Here is a 14394-nt window from a genome sequence, read left to right on the forward strand (position 1 = left end):
TGAACGGAATAAGGCTAACAGAAGGTCAATAGCTGCTACCTTGCTTTCTTGGCAAAAAGAGGAATCTTTTTGGCTAAAATTGTTATGGGAGACGAACAGTGGATCACATACGAAAATGTTATTTGAAAAAGACAATAGGTTGACAAAAATGATTAGACATAACTGGACCCTAAGCCCAGTGTGCATGGAAGGAAAATTTTGTTGTGTATGGTGGGATCGTTGAGGAATTATCCATTTTAAGTTGTTGCCACTCAATGAAACTGTTACTGCAAATGTATACATACAGCAGTTAGAGCAACTTTGGCTAAAACTTAACAAGTGAAGGACACTTTTCTTGAACAGAAAAAAGATCACCTTATTGCATGACAATGCAAGGCTACACACAGCAAAGATTACACAGGAAAAAATTTTGGAGTTTGGCCTGGTCTGTTTTGCCTCATCCACCATATTCACCGGACGTGGCACCAACAGACTTCCATCTTTTTTGGGCACTACTCATGTAGATTGCAGCTATATGTATAATAATTGTCTGATATTAATGCATGGCCAATGTTCATGTTATCTTTTAGTGTCATGTGTTGTTATATTGGATAGAGTTAATCATTCTATGTAATGTTAATACATACAGTGTAAATTAAATATGTAAAAATATTTTTATTGATATTTTGTTATCAAAATATATTTAAAGCATTTTATCAGTTTTTTAAAAATAATCTTTCAAATTTACTTTTTAGTCTGATTTTGTAACCTCTCATCATCCATGTCACCACGATGCAGGATGTCAAGTTCCAAGCCCTTCATGTTGTGGAGATCATAATTGTAAACACAGTATAAAAAATGGTTGGACGCCAACAGAAGCCCAGCTATTTGCTCGAGCTCTAGAAGCATGTGGAAAGAATTTTGGTGCAATCAAGAAAGAGTTTGTAAGTGCCAGTTATTGATTAGTTATTTTAAAATATTTGATGTCACTTGTTCTGTTCCTTTTTATAATTAATAATTAATTCATGGAAAAATAAAAAATACTTAATAAGTTAAATGTATATTGTGTAGTCTTTTCTTCATGTATTAGTGATTGAAATTTTAACCTTTCTCTTGTGGGTAAAAGTTTCCATTTCTTATGAGGAGCAAAGATCTTCAAAATAAGTAATTGCTTTTTCACATGTGATTCTTTCTTTGAAATCTTCAGGACTTTCATTTCTAGTCTTCTCTTTTTTTCAGCTTTAATAAATGTCTGCACGAATGTTTCTTATGATTATACTAAAAATTCTCACCACTATACTAAAATATGAAATTCTTAAATAAAACATTTAAAATGAAAATATGATAGAAATAGTGATTTTTAAATGCTTTTGTGAAAAAATTATAAATTGTTATAAAGACAGTTACTCTTATTTTAGTATATTGTATTGAAAGTGTTTTTAAATTTTGGAGTAATAGTTTAATGTAATTAATATATATTATAAAAGTAAGTGTACAATGTGCCTGCCGCTAAAACTGAAAAATGAGTCCTGGTACGATCAAGGGAGTTATATGGTGTGGTAGCCCTCTATCCCCCATCCATGAAGAAGGTTCCTGTTTTTACCTGAAGAGTGTGCTGTTGAAGATATATTGGCTGGAAGTTTTGCCCTCTAGAAATTTCTAGAACAGTCCAGAACATTCGAGAGTATTCAAGAGCATTCCACAACATTCCAGAATGTTTCGGGATGTTCTGGAACATTTGGGAACATCCTGGAACATCCCAGATCATTGTGGAACATTCCAGAACACTCTTGAGTGTTGTGGAATGTTCTGGAACATTGTGGACCATTCGAAGCCTTTTTTGTATGAGTGGGACTACTCATTGGTGGGGGGGTCTATAAAGCAAGATCCGTCGTGGGTTTGAACGTGTGTCATTAGAACGCACACTAAGAAGGGATTTTTTGAAATTCCTCCCCATGGGGGAGAGGGACAGGATTAAGGCTTAACACTTCCATTGTTGATGGAAGTGTTAAGTAACAATGGAAGATTACATAACAATGGAAGTGTTAAGAGAAAGTGACATGCAGGATGCAGATGCAGTTTTTTTCGTTTTTGCGGGAAATCGAACATATTTTTAGACCCATCTAAAAATTCTCTAGTCTGGAAACAGGGGGGCCCAATTCTTGCTTTCTGTGAAAACGCGTAAGGTTGACTATAACGTAATAATCTTAATCTTTGCTATTGTTACTTTTGCTTGAGTAACGCCAGGTCTACCTGCTAGTATTTTATATACATTTAAAAATACAAACACTCTGTAACAGAATTATAGGGACAGCTGTTAATTGATGATCATAACCTTTTCATTAATAAAAGAAACAGTAAAAATGATTTTTTATATGCAAATTAATAATTGAAGATCAAAATACAGTGCTCTTAACTTACCAGTATGCTATTGTTTAGTTGGAAAGAATTAACAAAACAATACAACAACAATTGAATAGTAACAGGAGCAATTGAAAGGTATATAGGGGCAATTACAAGAATGCTCGCTTGCTGCATTGCAGAACATCAGGAAGATGAAGGAAAGAAAGACAAACCACAGAGCTCACCAAAAAGTTCTACAGCAAGGCTACAACCCGTTGTGGTCCAACACAGCATTACTCAAGCACTGTAGTAACAGAAGGATTGTATTTATTTGGGAAGCGCTTCTCACAATGACCAGAGATGCATGCAATGTTCCCAACTTCAACTTGCCCGAGATATAGGTAGCCTTATATCAGCATTTAAACAACGAAACGCACCAAATGTTGTAGAATTAGCATGATTGCAATTCAATGCATGCGCCTCCCGCTGCACGGAATTAAGAGTTTCGAACATTTTCAAAAGCTTGTTGCACGTTACTAACGGTATTACCGGACATTAGATTTAAAAATTGTTAAGACTTTCTGTTCTTGGAACACTGCACATTCTTTTTTACCTGTGGATGGTGATTTTATTCTTGTCGAAAGTACTTGCGATATAAGAAATATTATATTAACGCTGAACTCAGTGCTCATTACCAAGAGATTAGAAATTTACTTATATTCAGCGGACCACAAAGATACCTACCTTATATAAATATATGCTTTTAAAAAGTTCAAACTATGAATATGAAATTTTAATAACAAATATATAATAACAAAAAATGCTGTTTTTATTGAAAGTAAAAACATATTATACTCATACAAAATAAAAATAAATTCAATGCGATTTTTTGACATTGCTTTCCTTTATAATATTGTCAATATCTGCGTTTATGGTACTAGTCTTAATTCTAAGAATGTTAGGTTTGAGTGATTCCCATTTAACTATTTCTTTTATCAGTTTTGGCATTTTTCATGCACAAAAAGAATTGTTCACAACAATATGTATTACTCCAAAGTGTATCCAGTGAAACAAGAATAATTTTTACAACATACTTTATTAAAATAAATGAAAATGTACCTAAAAAAATTTAGGGTGCAGTGGGTCACATAAAAATATTAAGTGGGCTGCAGTGTGGACATCCCTGGCCTAAACATACAATTCTGCCTGAATAATCCAGAAATTAATATGATTATTATAGAATATCTAGGCTTGGTTGTTTATGTGTATCTACAATTTGTTAGCAGAAATGAAACTGAAAAAGCTATATTTTAGTGCTTGAAATGACAACTTCTAAACTGCATACCAGTAATTATCTTAACTTTCAATGACTCCCCTGGAGGTAGAGTATACAATACGGTAGGCTATATGAAGGTTTTATTTTTATTCTTGTAATTTTCTGTGTTACATATGCCACTATGGATTATTCACACAAAATTACAGTAACTATATCTATTGAATATTGTTTATAGTTAAAGCATTTCTATTAAAGCATTATTTATTTCATTATTATTCATATTAAAGCATTATTAAAGCATTCAATATCTATGAATAATATTTTTATATGCTAAAAAGTGAAAGACATGACATTAGTTATAACATTATAATTTCTGTTATATGTATGAACATAAAATTGTTTTATTTAATATAGTTGCCATGGAAACCTGTGAGGAGCATTATTGAATTTTATTATAATGGAAAAGAAGAAAAGTATGATAATCAGTCTGCTCGACAATCACAGCAAATAGCAAATTCATCAGAAAATTTAATGACAGGAAAGGAGAACATATCTGAGGCACATAATCTAAAGGTATCAATAAATTTTTATTTACTTTGTTTGAATATATCTTCTATATTTAAATGTCATATATTCTACAATTATTTTTTATCTAATAGCATTATTTTGAGTCAAATTAAAATAATTAATACTAAAAATTTATTCATAAAAGAATTGTTAATCTCTCAATGTCTTAGATGTTTGATAAATGTTTCTAAAAGCAACATTGATTCAGATGCTTAAGATTTTAAAATCAAGATTAGTATAAATAATTGTAAATGATATTTTGTTTTTAATATACTTAAAATAATTTTAACCCATTATTCTTTTCCCAAGAACATTATCTTAATGCAGAAAATGAAAGCTTTCAAAAATGTATTTTAAAAGAATTGCTTGGATTTGATAAACCATTCATTTTAAAATTAAAATAATGATTACAAAATTTTCAACTTTAGATATTTAATTTTTTTTTAAATAATTTAAATGATTTTAATGTGTAATGAATAACTATTTTCTTAGCTTTAATATATTCATAGAACATACTTTTAAAAGATTTTTATTTGTTTAGTAATCATTGACTATATCACTATTATTATTTTTTGTACTTTTGTAAATAACTGCAATAAAATATATTAATTATGTATTAGCTATTCAAAGTTATTTGCTTAACAGGGAAGTTGCTTATTAGAAGGGGAAAAAATAGATTATCATACTAATGGTGTAGTTAAACTGTTATAATGTTTTTATAACATATAAAAAACATATTTGATATTAGTAAAATTTAAACATCTACAATTATTTTTGTTGATGTAGAAATTCATTCTAAGGTCACATTTCTGATTTACAAAATTTTGTTCTGTGTTATATACAGTCAATAAATGGTTGAATTTTAATATTCAACCATTTATTGACAGTATTTATGGGTAACGGCTACAATATTGGAAATAATTGTTTTCATACTTAACTCAATTCAGTGTCTTCCAGTTTGATTATTGTATTGTTTTTTGGATTTGCTTTGATCTCATTGTAGGATTAAGTTTTTTTTTTATTTGGAAAGGGATGGTGAGTTTGAACCAGATTTTTCTTAATTACCCTTCAGCTTGATAAGCTCTTGACTTCTGAACTTGGTTGCAACTTTCCCACGTTCAGTACTCTTCAATATTTATAATTTTATTTCAAAAAAATTTGAAATGCTGTCTGATTAGACAATTTGAAGAGATGGAATTTTAGTTAAACTCCTTATGTGTCATTTTAAACTATATTACTCTATATAATGCAATACTTAAACATGTTTTCCATGCTTTTCAACCTGGAACTTATTTGAGATTGGGTTTACGTATAACAGCACCTTTATTTCAATGTTTAATTGAGGAAATACAGTGTGTTAATTTATTATATTTCACATTACTTTACAAAATTAAGCTACTGAATTTAAAATATCCTAATCTTTTTCTGAATTTATTAATTGAAATGTTCATGTGAGATGGAGTGATGTGGATAAAAAAAATTAGAGATGGTCAAATACTATCCACAAATACTTAAATACTTTCTAGTATATGTGCATTCAAGATCTCAAATATAATGCAAATAAAAAAAATTTTCAATACTATGAATACTTTCAATATGATGGCATTACATATATACAGTGTCTCTTCAGTGCCTGTAGTTGAATTTGTAATAAGAAAAAAAAAAATCAGACTACATCCTAGAATAGTTCAAATGCTTCTTTCTTTAAATAAAAGTTTCAGTAGGTGAGAATAGATATAATAATTGATTAATCTATTACAATTAAGATAACTGTACTTAAAAAGAAAGCACTGTAAATTCAAAAGACAATTTTATGTTTTATTTCTTAGAATTTAGTAGAGTTTTTCTTTTTTTGTTTTATTTAAATAATTTATTTAATATTCATTATTTAACTAAATAATTTATAGGTTTACTAGGAGGGGCTTTACTCACTTGTTCAAAAATTTTATAGATTTATTATCATTGGGTAAATTCTATTCACAAATTGATAGATTTGTGAATAGAATTTATAGATAAGAGGCTCAATCTCTGCTGTCTTTGCTATCTTTTCTTACCCCTTTGCTTACTTCTTTAACTAAATCCCAATGGAGGCAGTCCAACCCCCACTTGCTTTGCTCATTCAAAAATTTTGTGACTTCGTTGATTCTGGTGCTGCCATTTCTATTTTATTTTTATTTATTTTTTTTTGTGACTGCTAAAAAAATTGTAATAATTTTAAACTAAGTATTTTATAACTCCATTATATTATCCACTGTATATATAAATTTGCTAAGTATTTAAGATATTTGAGATCTGGTTAATATCAAATTCAAGAAAAGTAATATTTGCTTATCTCTAAAGAAAACTATATATGCATGATGGGATCATGTGGTAAGACATGTCTTCTAAGATTCATTTTGCATTGTTTCAATGAGACAATAAACTTTTTCTTTTAGTTTTACAAAGTAAAAAAAAGTTGAAATTACTGTTGTAATAAAAATTGGAAAAAAAAATAATAATTTATTTGTACTAAGGCAAGCCTTATTACAGGGGGGTTAATATTGAAGTTTAAAAGATTATATTTGTTGATCAATCATTAATGCATAACATGTTTTACTTGAGTACAGTTAGTAACAATACATTGAATATAGTAATACATATAAATGTTTGTCTACATTTAATTAATTTGCTTTATTTGACAAGATAATTAATTAAAAATATTTTATATCAGTTAGTTTCATAATTTTTTTAATTCATTGGAAATTTGATTAAAGAAATTATTTATTCTATACATTTGATTTATCGTAGATTACCTAATTTAACTCTGTAATCTTGATTTTGATTCGTGTGTAATAACTCCATGACACCATATTTTTGATGATATTTTACAAATCTTTCACAGTCTTTTAGTAGATGGGTCAAAGAAAAGTTTCTAGAGTTGCACCAGTAACATTGGTCCTTTGTTTTAGTGTACCAATGTATTCTGTAATGCGTGTGTTGTGATGTTCATGTTTTGTGTATGTTTTGATTTTCTTGAAAATATTTTTGAGTTGTTTCTTTAATTTGGGTGTTATGTTGTCTTTAGTCTATTGTGTCAGCCTGCCTAATTGCTGTCTAATGTCATTTATTTGTGTTTCTATTCGTCTCTGCCAAGCAGGCTTGTGATAGAATTGTGTTTTGTGTGTATCTGTCTGTGATTGTATTTTCAGTCCATAATGTGTCACTACTGTGACTGCCCCAGCATAAACTAATGTATGAATGTCTGAGAGTGTAGAAATTAAATGGATGTAGTGTAGTAGTGAGTGTTTACATAATTTAGTGTTTTTCCTACTACCTTTGATGTGTTGATTTTTGGTATTTGTGGTCTTTGTATGTAGATACTATGCAATTATGGCTGTATGATGGCTACTGAAGTTAATCATGTGGGCTTAATGTAACTGGATTTTCATCCTTTAGACTTTGCCCCACTTCCTGACAGTACTCGCATTTATATAGTATTGCCATGGACAGAACTCATTTGTCAATGAATATCAGTGGATGCACAATTCTCTGTCATGAGGAATTCAATAACACAGCATTATTTCAACATATTAGCATTTACAATTTTTTTTTATAAAAGTCATCACTACCCTCAAAATCAAGTTTTTGCCATTTTATAATAATTAATAATATAAAAAGTTTTTAATAAAATATAACAGCTGATGCCACACAGTTTTATTTATTATGATTAATAATATAAAAGTTATTTTTTAAATAAAATCTCATACCAAGCTGGGGAAAGTTAAGCAACTCATTGTTAGAATATTTTACATCATTTATTGTATAGATAATATGTAAAATAATTTTAAGAATAAAAGTGTGTATTATTATAGTTACATTTTAATATGAATGGTTTGTCTCACAATAAAGTTAAATTATAAAATATAACAGAAACAAATCATTTTGTAATACATATTATTATTATTATTACTTTAAATTTACTTTTATGGATTGCAATATAAGAGTAGTAGTGTATTCACTTAGATTTTTTGCCTTGGATAATGTGGAACCTCAGTTAATTGGTGCTTAGATAATTGGGTTTTACTATATTTCATATCTAAGTACCAAAATTTAAAAATATATATTTTTATATTTGTATTAGATGGAGCTAAGGAGGCGGTTAAACATTCAAAAGTGTTTTTTTTAAATTTATTTAAAAAGTTTGACTGTAAAAAATTGTTCAGACTATGAATATGCAGTATCCTCGTTCATTTATATATGAGAATTATTAACATAAAAATATTTTCTTATTTCAGTTTTATTTAATCTTAAATATTTTTAGAATAGGTTAAAATGGTTAATATTTTAAAATTTATTTTTGTATTTATAAATTTATACATAAATTATTAAACTTTATTTTAACATATTTATAACCATCTTGCATTTAAATAATTTAAGGCATTCTAGTTATGCTATCTAAGGCCAAACAAAGATAAATTTTAAATATGGTTTTAAGAAAAGAAACAAGATTTCATGGTAAATAAAATTTGATTAATTTTAAAATTATGATTGGAGACATCTGTCATACTATGCAAAGCTAGTCCAGTAAGATAGTATCATAGGCAGAGTAAAGTAAAAAAATTAAGAAATTTTACTAGTGAAAATATTTAATTTTTTATTTTCAACATAAAATTGATTTATTCTTAAATGATCACTTGATGCTCTTGATCTCAAGACACAACACCAAAGAACTGACACAAACAAGTTGTAACAAATTTAATAATGTGTCACATGTTTGGTATTGGTGTTTAGAGTTGAATAAATTTGATTTAATTTTAAATTTAGTAATTTTAAATATAAATTTAAAAGTGAAATACATTTAAGCATGGGAATTATCCAAATTTATATATAGTAGATAGGCCCACACTAGAATGATTTCATTGCACATATACAGATTCTGATAATTTCAGTTCTGTTTGTAATTTCAGAATGATTAGCACATTTTTTATTATTTTTTCTCTATTTTTTGGATGTAAAAATTCATCAATTCTTTGATTCTCTAAATAAATTCTGGTAAATAATCAAAATTATCATCATCAGAATCTTATCTTGGCCACTATCAGAAATATTCTCATTAAAAACAGTATGATCTTAAAAGTTTTTCCTCTTATGAACTAATTTATCATTGAAACAAATTATTGTTTTTGTTTTAAAAATGAACTAATAGTATAGTTTGTCTTATGAATTTTGAATGCATCATTCTAAAATCAGATCATAATATAATATACAAAATTTTTATCATTAGGAAAGTCATGATTCTAAGATAATATATTTTGTGCAACAACATAAATAAAACTTTTATTCTTCAATAAATTTTTGTTTCTGTTAATAGAATGAAGATGAAGAGGATGATGATGATGATGAGGTAGACAAACTTGAGGATTGTGATTGCAAATTAGAAAAAACTGATTCAAAATCTGACCATGATACTGAAACACAAAATGAAAAAACTTCAAAATTAAACCAACCTAACAATGAATCCACATCATTCAATCTTGGAAGTTTAAGTTTTTTCCTTGGTAAGAACACTTAAGTTTTTATTATGTTTAGTTTTTGTTTATTTCTAATTTTTTGCAGACTAGAAAATACAATTATGAAGAATCTGACAATATCATAATTGAAGATTTTTTTTTAACTCCATTTATTTTTTTATTTTATGATTTAATAGAAAGTAGATTTTTTTATCTTAGGATCTTATATATTGTGCTAAACTAACTACTTTAATTAAGTGTACATAAACATTGTAGATTTTATAAATAAATATTCAGTAAATATTTACACCACTTTTTGATATAGAATGAGAGAAAAGACTGATAAATTCAAACCACCAAATTTCTTGTTCTATAAAATTAATTTTATTTCGTTCTACTTTATACAAATTTTAATGTGTGCTAGACTTCATTAATTTTATATAAATTTATGTGGTAAATTTCTGATTGGAAATGTTTCTTTGATTAGAGTATATTCAGTGATTTTAGCAGTTTATTCAGTATATTCAGTGATTTAGCAGTTTGTTCTTTCATTTTATTACTGAATTTAAATTTTTCTATGTAAATATTTAAATTCTATTCAGTTTTCATATTAATCAACTACTTTGATCCCATCTTTATCAGATGATGAAAACTGATGCAATATAATATATTTTTCTTGTACTCATTCTATTATATTCTTAACTATACTACATTTTTTAAATGTAGATCTTTTATTTGAGATGAAACTTTCATCTAATTATATAAAGTTTTAAAGATTTTATAAAAACTAAAATGAAACAAAATAGTACTATCTTTTCATAAAACAGATGTCCTAACTCTTAATTCATAAACTCCCCCTTCATCTTCAGAAGAAAGTTATTTTTCAAGAAATTTTCTGTTCAAATGTTTAAACAGTAAATTTTTGTCGTGACACTGAAATTATTATCAAGACAAGTAATGTTTGAATCAAAAACTTTTTGCAAATAATTTGCATGTGAAATTGGAGAACAACAAATCTCCAAAAATTTCTTATGAATTAAAAATTAGAATTTCTGCTTTATGAATAGGTACAATTTTTAATTTTTATTTTAGTTTTTTAAAATAAATCGAATATTCAGATTAAAATGAATTCACTAGTTAATGGATTATTAATATATATTTTGTTTGTGGAAATAAACTAGTGATTTTCATTTAACATGTAAAAATTATTTTACTAAATTGTAGGAAATAAGGTTTTCATAAATAAGTTTAACTCTTTCTTGACCATTTGCCACGCCCCCTTGTTTACGTTTATTTTGTAAAATAGCCGAGGGCAATATAGGTCAGTCAGGTGATATTATTTTAAAAGATCACCAAAAATCAAATTATCATTATATTCATATGAAAAAAAATCACATATATTTATTAATATCTTTAGTTTTAAATATGATATTTTTCAATATATATAATTTTTTTTTCTTATAAAATATATCAGAATTGACATTTAAACTTGATAATTTGTAACTTTTTGTCAAAATTAACATTGTCTAGTTACCTAATTTTTTGCTGGCACTGAGCCAGAAAGACGTAGAATATTGTTTTGTACAACTAACAATTATGCATGTACATTTATTCATCGCACATTATATCAAACATTTGTTTGAAATCAAAACTTTATTCTGCTACCAACTAATATAATGAACTAATATACTTCATTCACTTCATATCAACCAAGAATATAAATTTTTGTAATAAAAATCAAAAATTAAAAAAATATATAAAATATCAGAACTGAAGGTCACAACTTGAATATTTATAACACGTTGACTTATTATAGCTGAATAAACTTATTATAGTAATATTATTGCATGAATATGCTAAAAGTGAAATGAAATAAAAAAATTATCAGGAAATGAAAAATTAAGGGAGAAAAGTATTAATTAAAATTTTTTTTAAGTCAACAAAACACCACCTGGACAAAAATATGTGAAACAGACAGTAAACAAGACGCTGCTTTCAAGTGCTGACATCTGTTGTTGATAAGTTTTATAAAAATCAATTTTTAACAGGTTTTCAATGAATCGGTACCCTTGCCTATTTGCTTAACAATTGAGGGTGTGACAGATCGGTACCCCGGTCAAGAAAGAGTTAAAATATTCATAATTACAAAATTTTTGTATGACTTTCTGATTAGGTTGCCTATGTCAAAGAAATTTTCTTGTAATTAAAATAATTTGTTAATTTCCTAAATTTTTTTGGTGAATGTGTTTGAAATTAGTTAATATACAGAAAATTTTATTTATTTTTTATGTAGGAGGCCAGTTGGTACTGAAATTAAATGCCCAACAAGAAAATGGTCCTGATAATCAGAATTGCCAATGGGTTCTTTCTCAGGATACACCTAAACTTCCACCAAATAGAAAGGGTAGAAAATCTAAGAAAAGCTGCAAACAAGGTTCTATTACATCTATAGGAAAAGAAGAAATTCAACAAACAAAGAATGAAAAGAAACAAGAGTTTTGTATGGAAGAAAGGGAAGAAGGAAGTGGTGTAAAAAAAGCAAAGTTAAAAACTGACTGCATTCACTCTTCTCCAATGGAAGAAGCTAGTGATTTCTGTAATATGCCATGGTTACCTCCAACTGAAACAAAACAAGAACGAACTGAAAAATGTGATGATACACTTTATAAAACTGAAACTTGGTGTCATTCATTCTCTTCTTTGTGTCTTTCCCAATGCAAAAATGAAAACTGTACTCATAAAGATAAAAACTGCTTGAAAAATACAGGATTGCTTAATTCTGATGACAATATAACAAGCACTATAAAAACTGAACCTGGTTTATCTCCATCATATATTATGAATTCTAATGTCAGTTTAAAAGAAGAAGATTCCAAAGAATCAGTTGTTTCAATGAAATCTTATTTAAAAGGTATTAGAATGTTTTTTGGATATAGTAACAAATCTACAACCTATTGTATTTGCAAAGTTTTTATCTAAATAATTTCATAAATATATAAATATCTATTTCAGCTTTATCTGTTCCATCATCTAGTTTATCATCTCAAAATTGGATGGAACATTCAAATATTTGGAGAAATTCAACGAAATTTAATGAAATTTTTACAAAGAAGGAAACATGGTCTCATAGTCAAACATTACAAGATTCAGATGGTATGCAAGTTTTAATATATCAAATATTATTTTTAATATATATTTAGATGAATATATGTTTAGTTTTTACTATTAATTTGTTTCAGCCATATTATTATATTCCATATTATCATCAAATCATTTGTTAACACTGTAAAAACTGTTTAAACTTTTTATTTGAAATCAATGCAGTTTAGAGAAAGGACTTCTGTATGAAATAACAATCAATACAACTTGCAACTAAAAATCACTGCAAATAAAGCAACAAGTTTTGTTTTGCCTTATTTATAACAAACTATTAATGACAGAATAATCTGATTTCATTTAAAAAATGTTTTTAATTTAAAAAGAATTTTGGGAATTTAGTGAATGTGATTTTTCACATTTTGAATAGTCTAAAAGATTATGATAAAATAAGTAAAATAAATTTCATATAGATAAATAATTTATTATTTTTAGTAATTATTTGCTTAGAGACTGATTTGAAATACTATTCTTTTGAAACTAACCAACTATTTTCTTCTTTCTGAATAAATCTAATCCAAGAGTTTCTGAAGAGTTTGGAATATTTATACAATAATGTAACATGTAAAAACTAACTTTAAACATCACCATTTAGAAGTATTCTAGTACTGATGTAACACTAATTACATATTAAGTTTTTAAAATAACTTAATCAGAGCAATTCAAAACACAGGAAAGCTATTAAATAAATTATATTAATAAATCATAGGTAGGAAAGGGCAATTTTTAGGTTATAGATTTAAACTGCAAGCATTAAATGAAATTTTTAAAATACAATCAAATCTTGGTTTTCGAATGACTTTCTCTTCAAACAAATTGCTTCATGAACAGAATTTTGATGCTTAATTGTTTCAATTGCCATATGATAACTTGGTTGCTGAACAAGTTACTTGACAAGAGTTGGCCAAAGATTAGCAAGACACAGATGGCCAACTCTCTATATTACCTAATTTAAGTTAGAAAGTCAATGCCTACAAATGCAATATAATATTATATTGCATCTGTAGGCATTTTTATTTATGAAATTCGGTTAAAAAGGGCTTTATTTTGGAGACTCAAGAACAGATTAATCCATTTTATATCTTTTCTTATGGGAAAATTTGTTTTGGTTTTAGAACAACTTTTAGGAACAAATTATGTTGAAAACCTAGGTTTGACTGTATATATTCTTAATTTAAATACAGTGGGCTGCCACTTACTGTGATTGCATTGATTCAAGACTGTTTTGATAATAATAATTGGCTGATGATAATATCTGGCAGCCACCATCTTGCAGGGCAGCCAATGTACAGTGGCATGTGTTGATTACAGCAGTAATACTTAACTAGTCAGTTGGGATCAACAGATCAGTCAAAAATTTTTGATTGATTGCATAGTATGAATTGTGAATGGAAAATACTTAGGATTTTCTTAATTCAATAAAAATATATTACTTTCAATATTAAGTCATGAATGATAAAAAGCGTGATTTCTTACTTATACTGTATATACAGTAATAGATCACAGTTGATACAGATGTTACCATAAACTTACTAACAGTTATGTAAAGACATTATTTTTGTCTGAGATGATGATGACTAGTTT

General features: G+C 27.2%; 1 protein-coding gene across 2 annotated transcripts in view; it reads left to right on the forward strand.

Annotated features, from left to right (window-relative positions):
• The window catches only part of LOC136990224 (uncharacterized), a 73096-nt gene that overhangs the window by 32061 nt on the left and 26641 nt on the right, over positions 1-14394 (forward strand). For both annotated transcript variants that reach the window (XM_067288605.1, XM_067288606.1), the window contains exons 5-9: positions 735-923; positions 4013-4171; positions 9516-9702; positions 11948-12565; positions 12667-12807. In XM_067288605.1, the coding sequence (XP_067144706.1) occupies positions 735-923; positions 4013-4171; positions 9516-9702; positions 11948-12565; positions 12667-12807 (1294 nt within the window). The remainder of the gene's footprint in view (positions 1-734; positions 924-4012; positions 4172-9515; positions 9703-11947; positions 12566-12666; positions 12808-14394) is intronic.

The sequence above is a fragment of the Centruroides vittatus genome, unplaced genomic scaffold, assembly GCF_030686945.1.
Source record: "Centruroides vittatus isolate TY-2023 unplaced genomic scaffold, ASM3068694v2 scaffold_861, whole genome shotgun sequence".
Classification (NCBI taxonomy): domain Eukaryota; kingdom Metazoa; phylum Arthropoda; class Arachnida; order Scorpiones; family Buthidae; genus Centruroides; species Centruroides vittatus.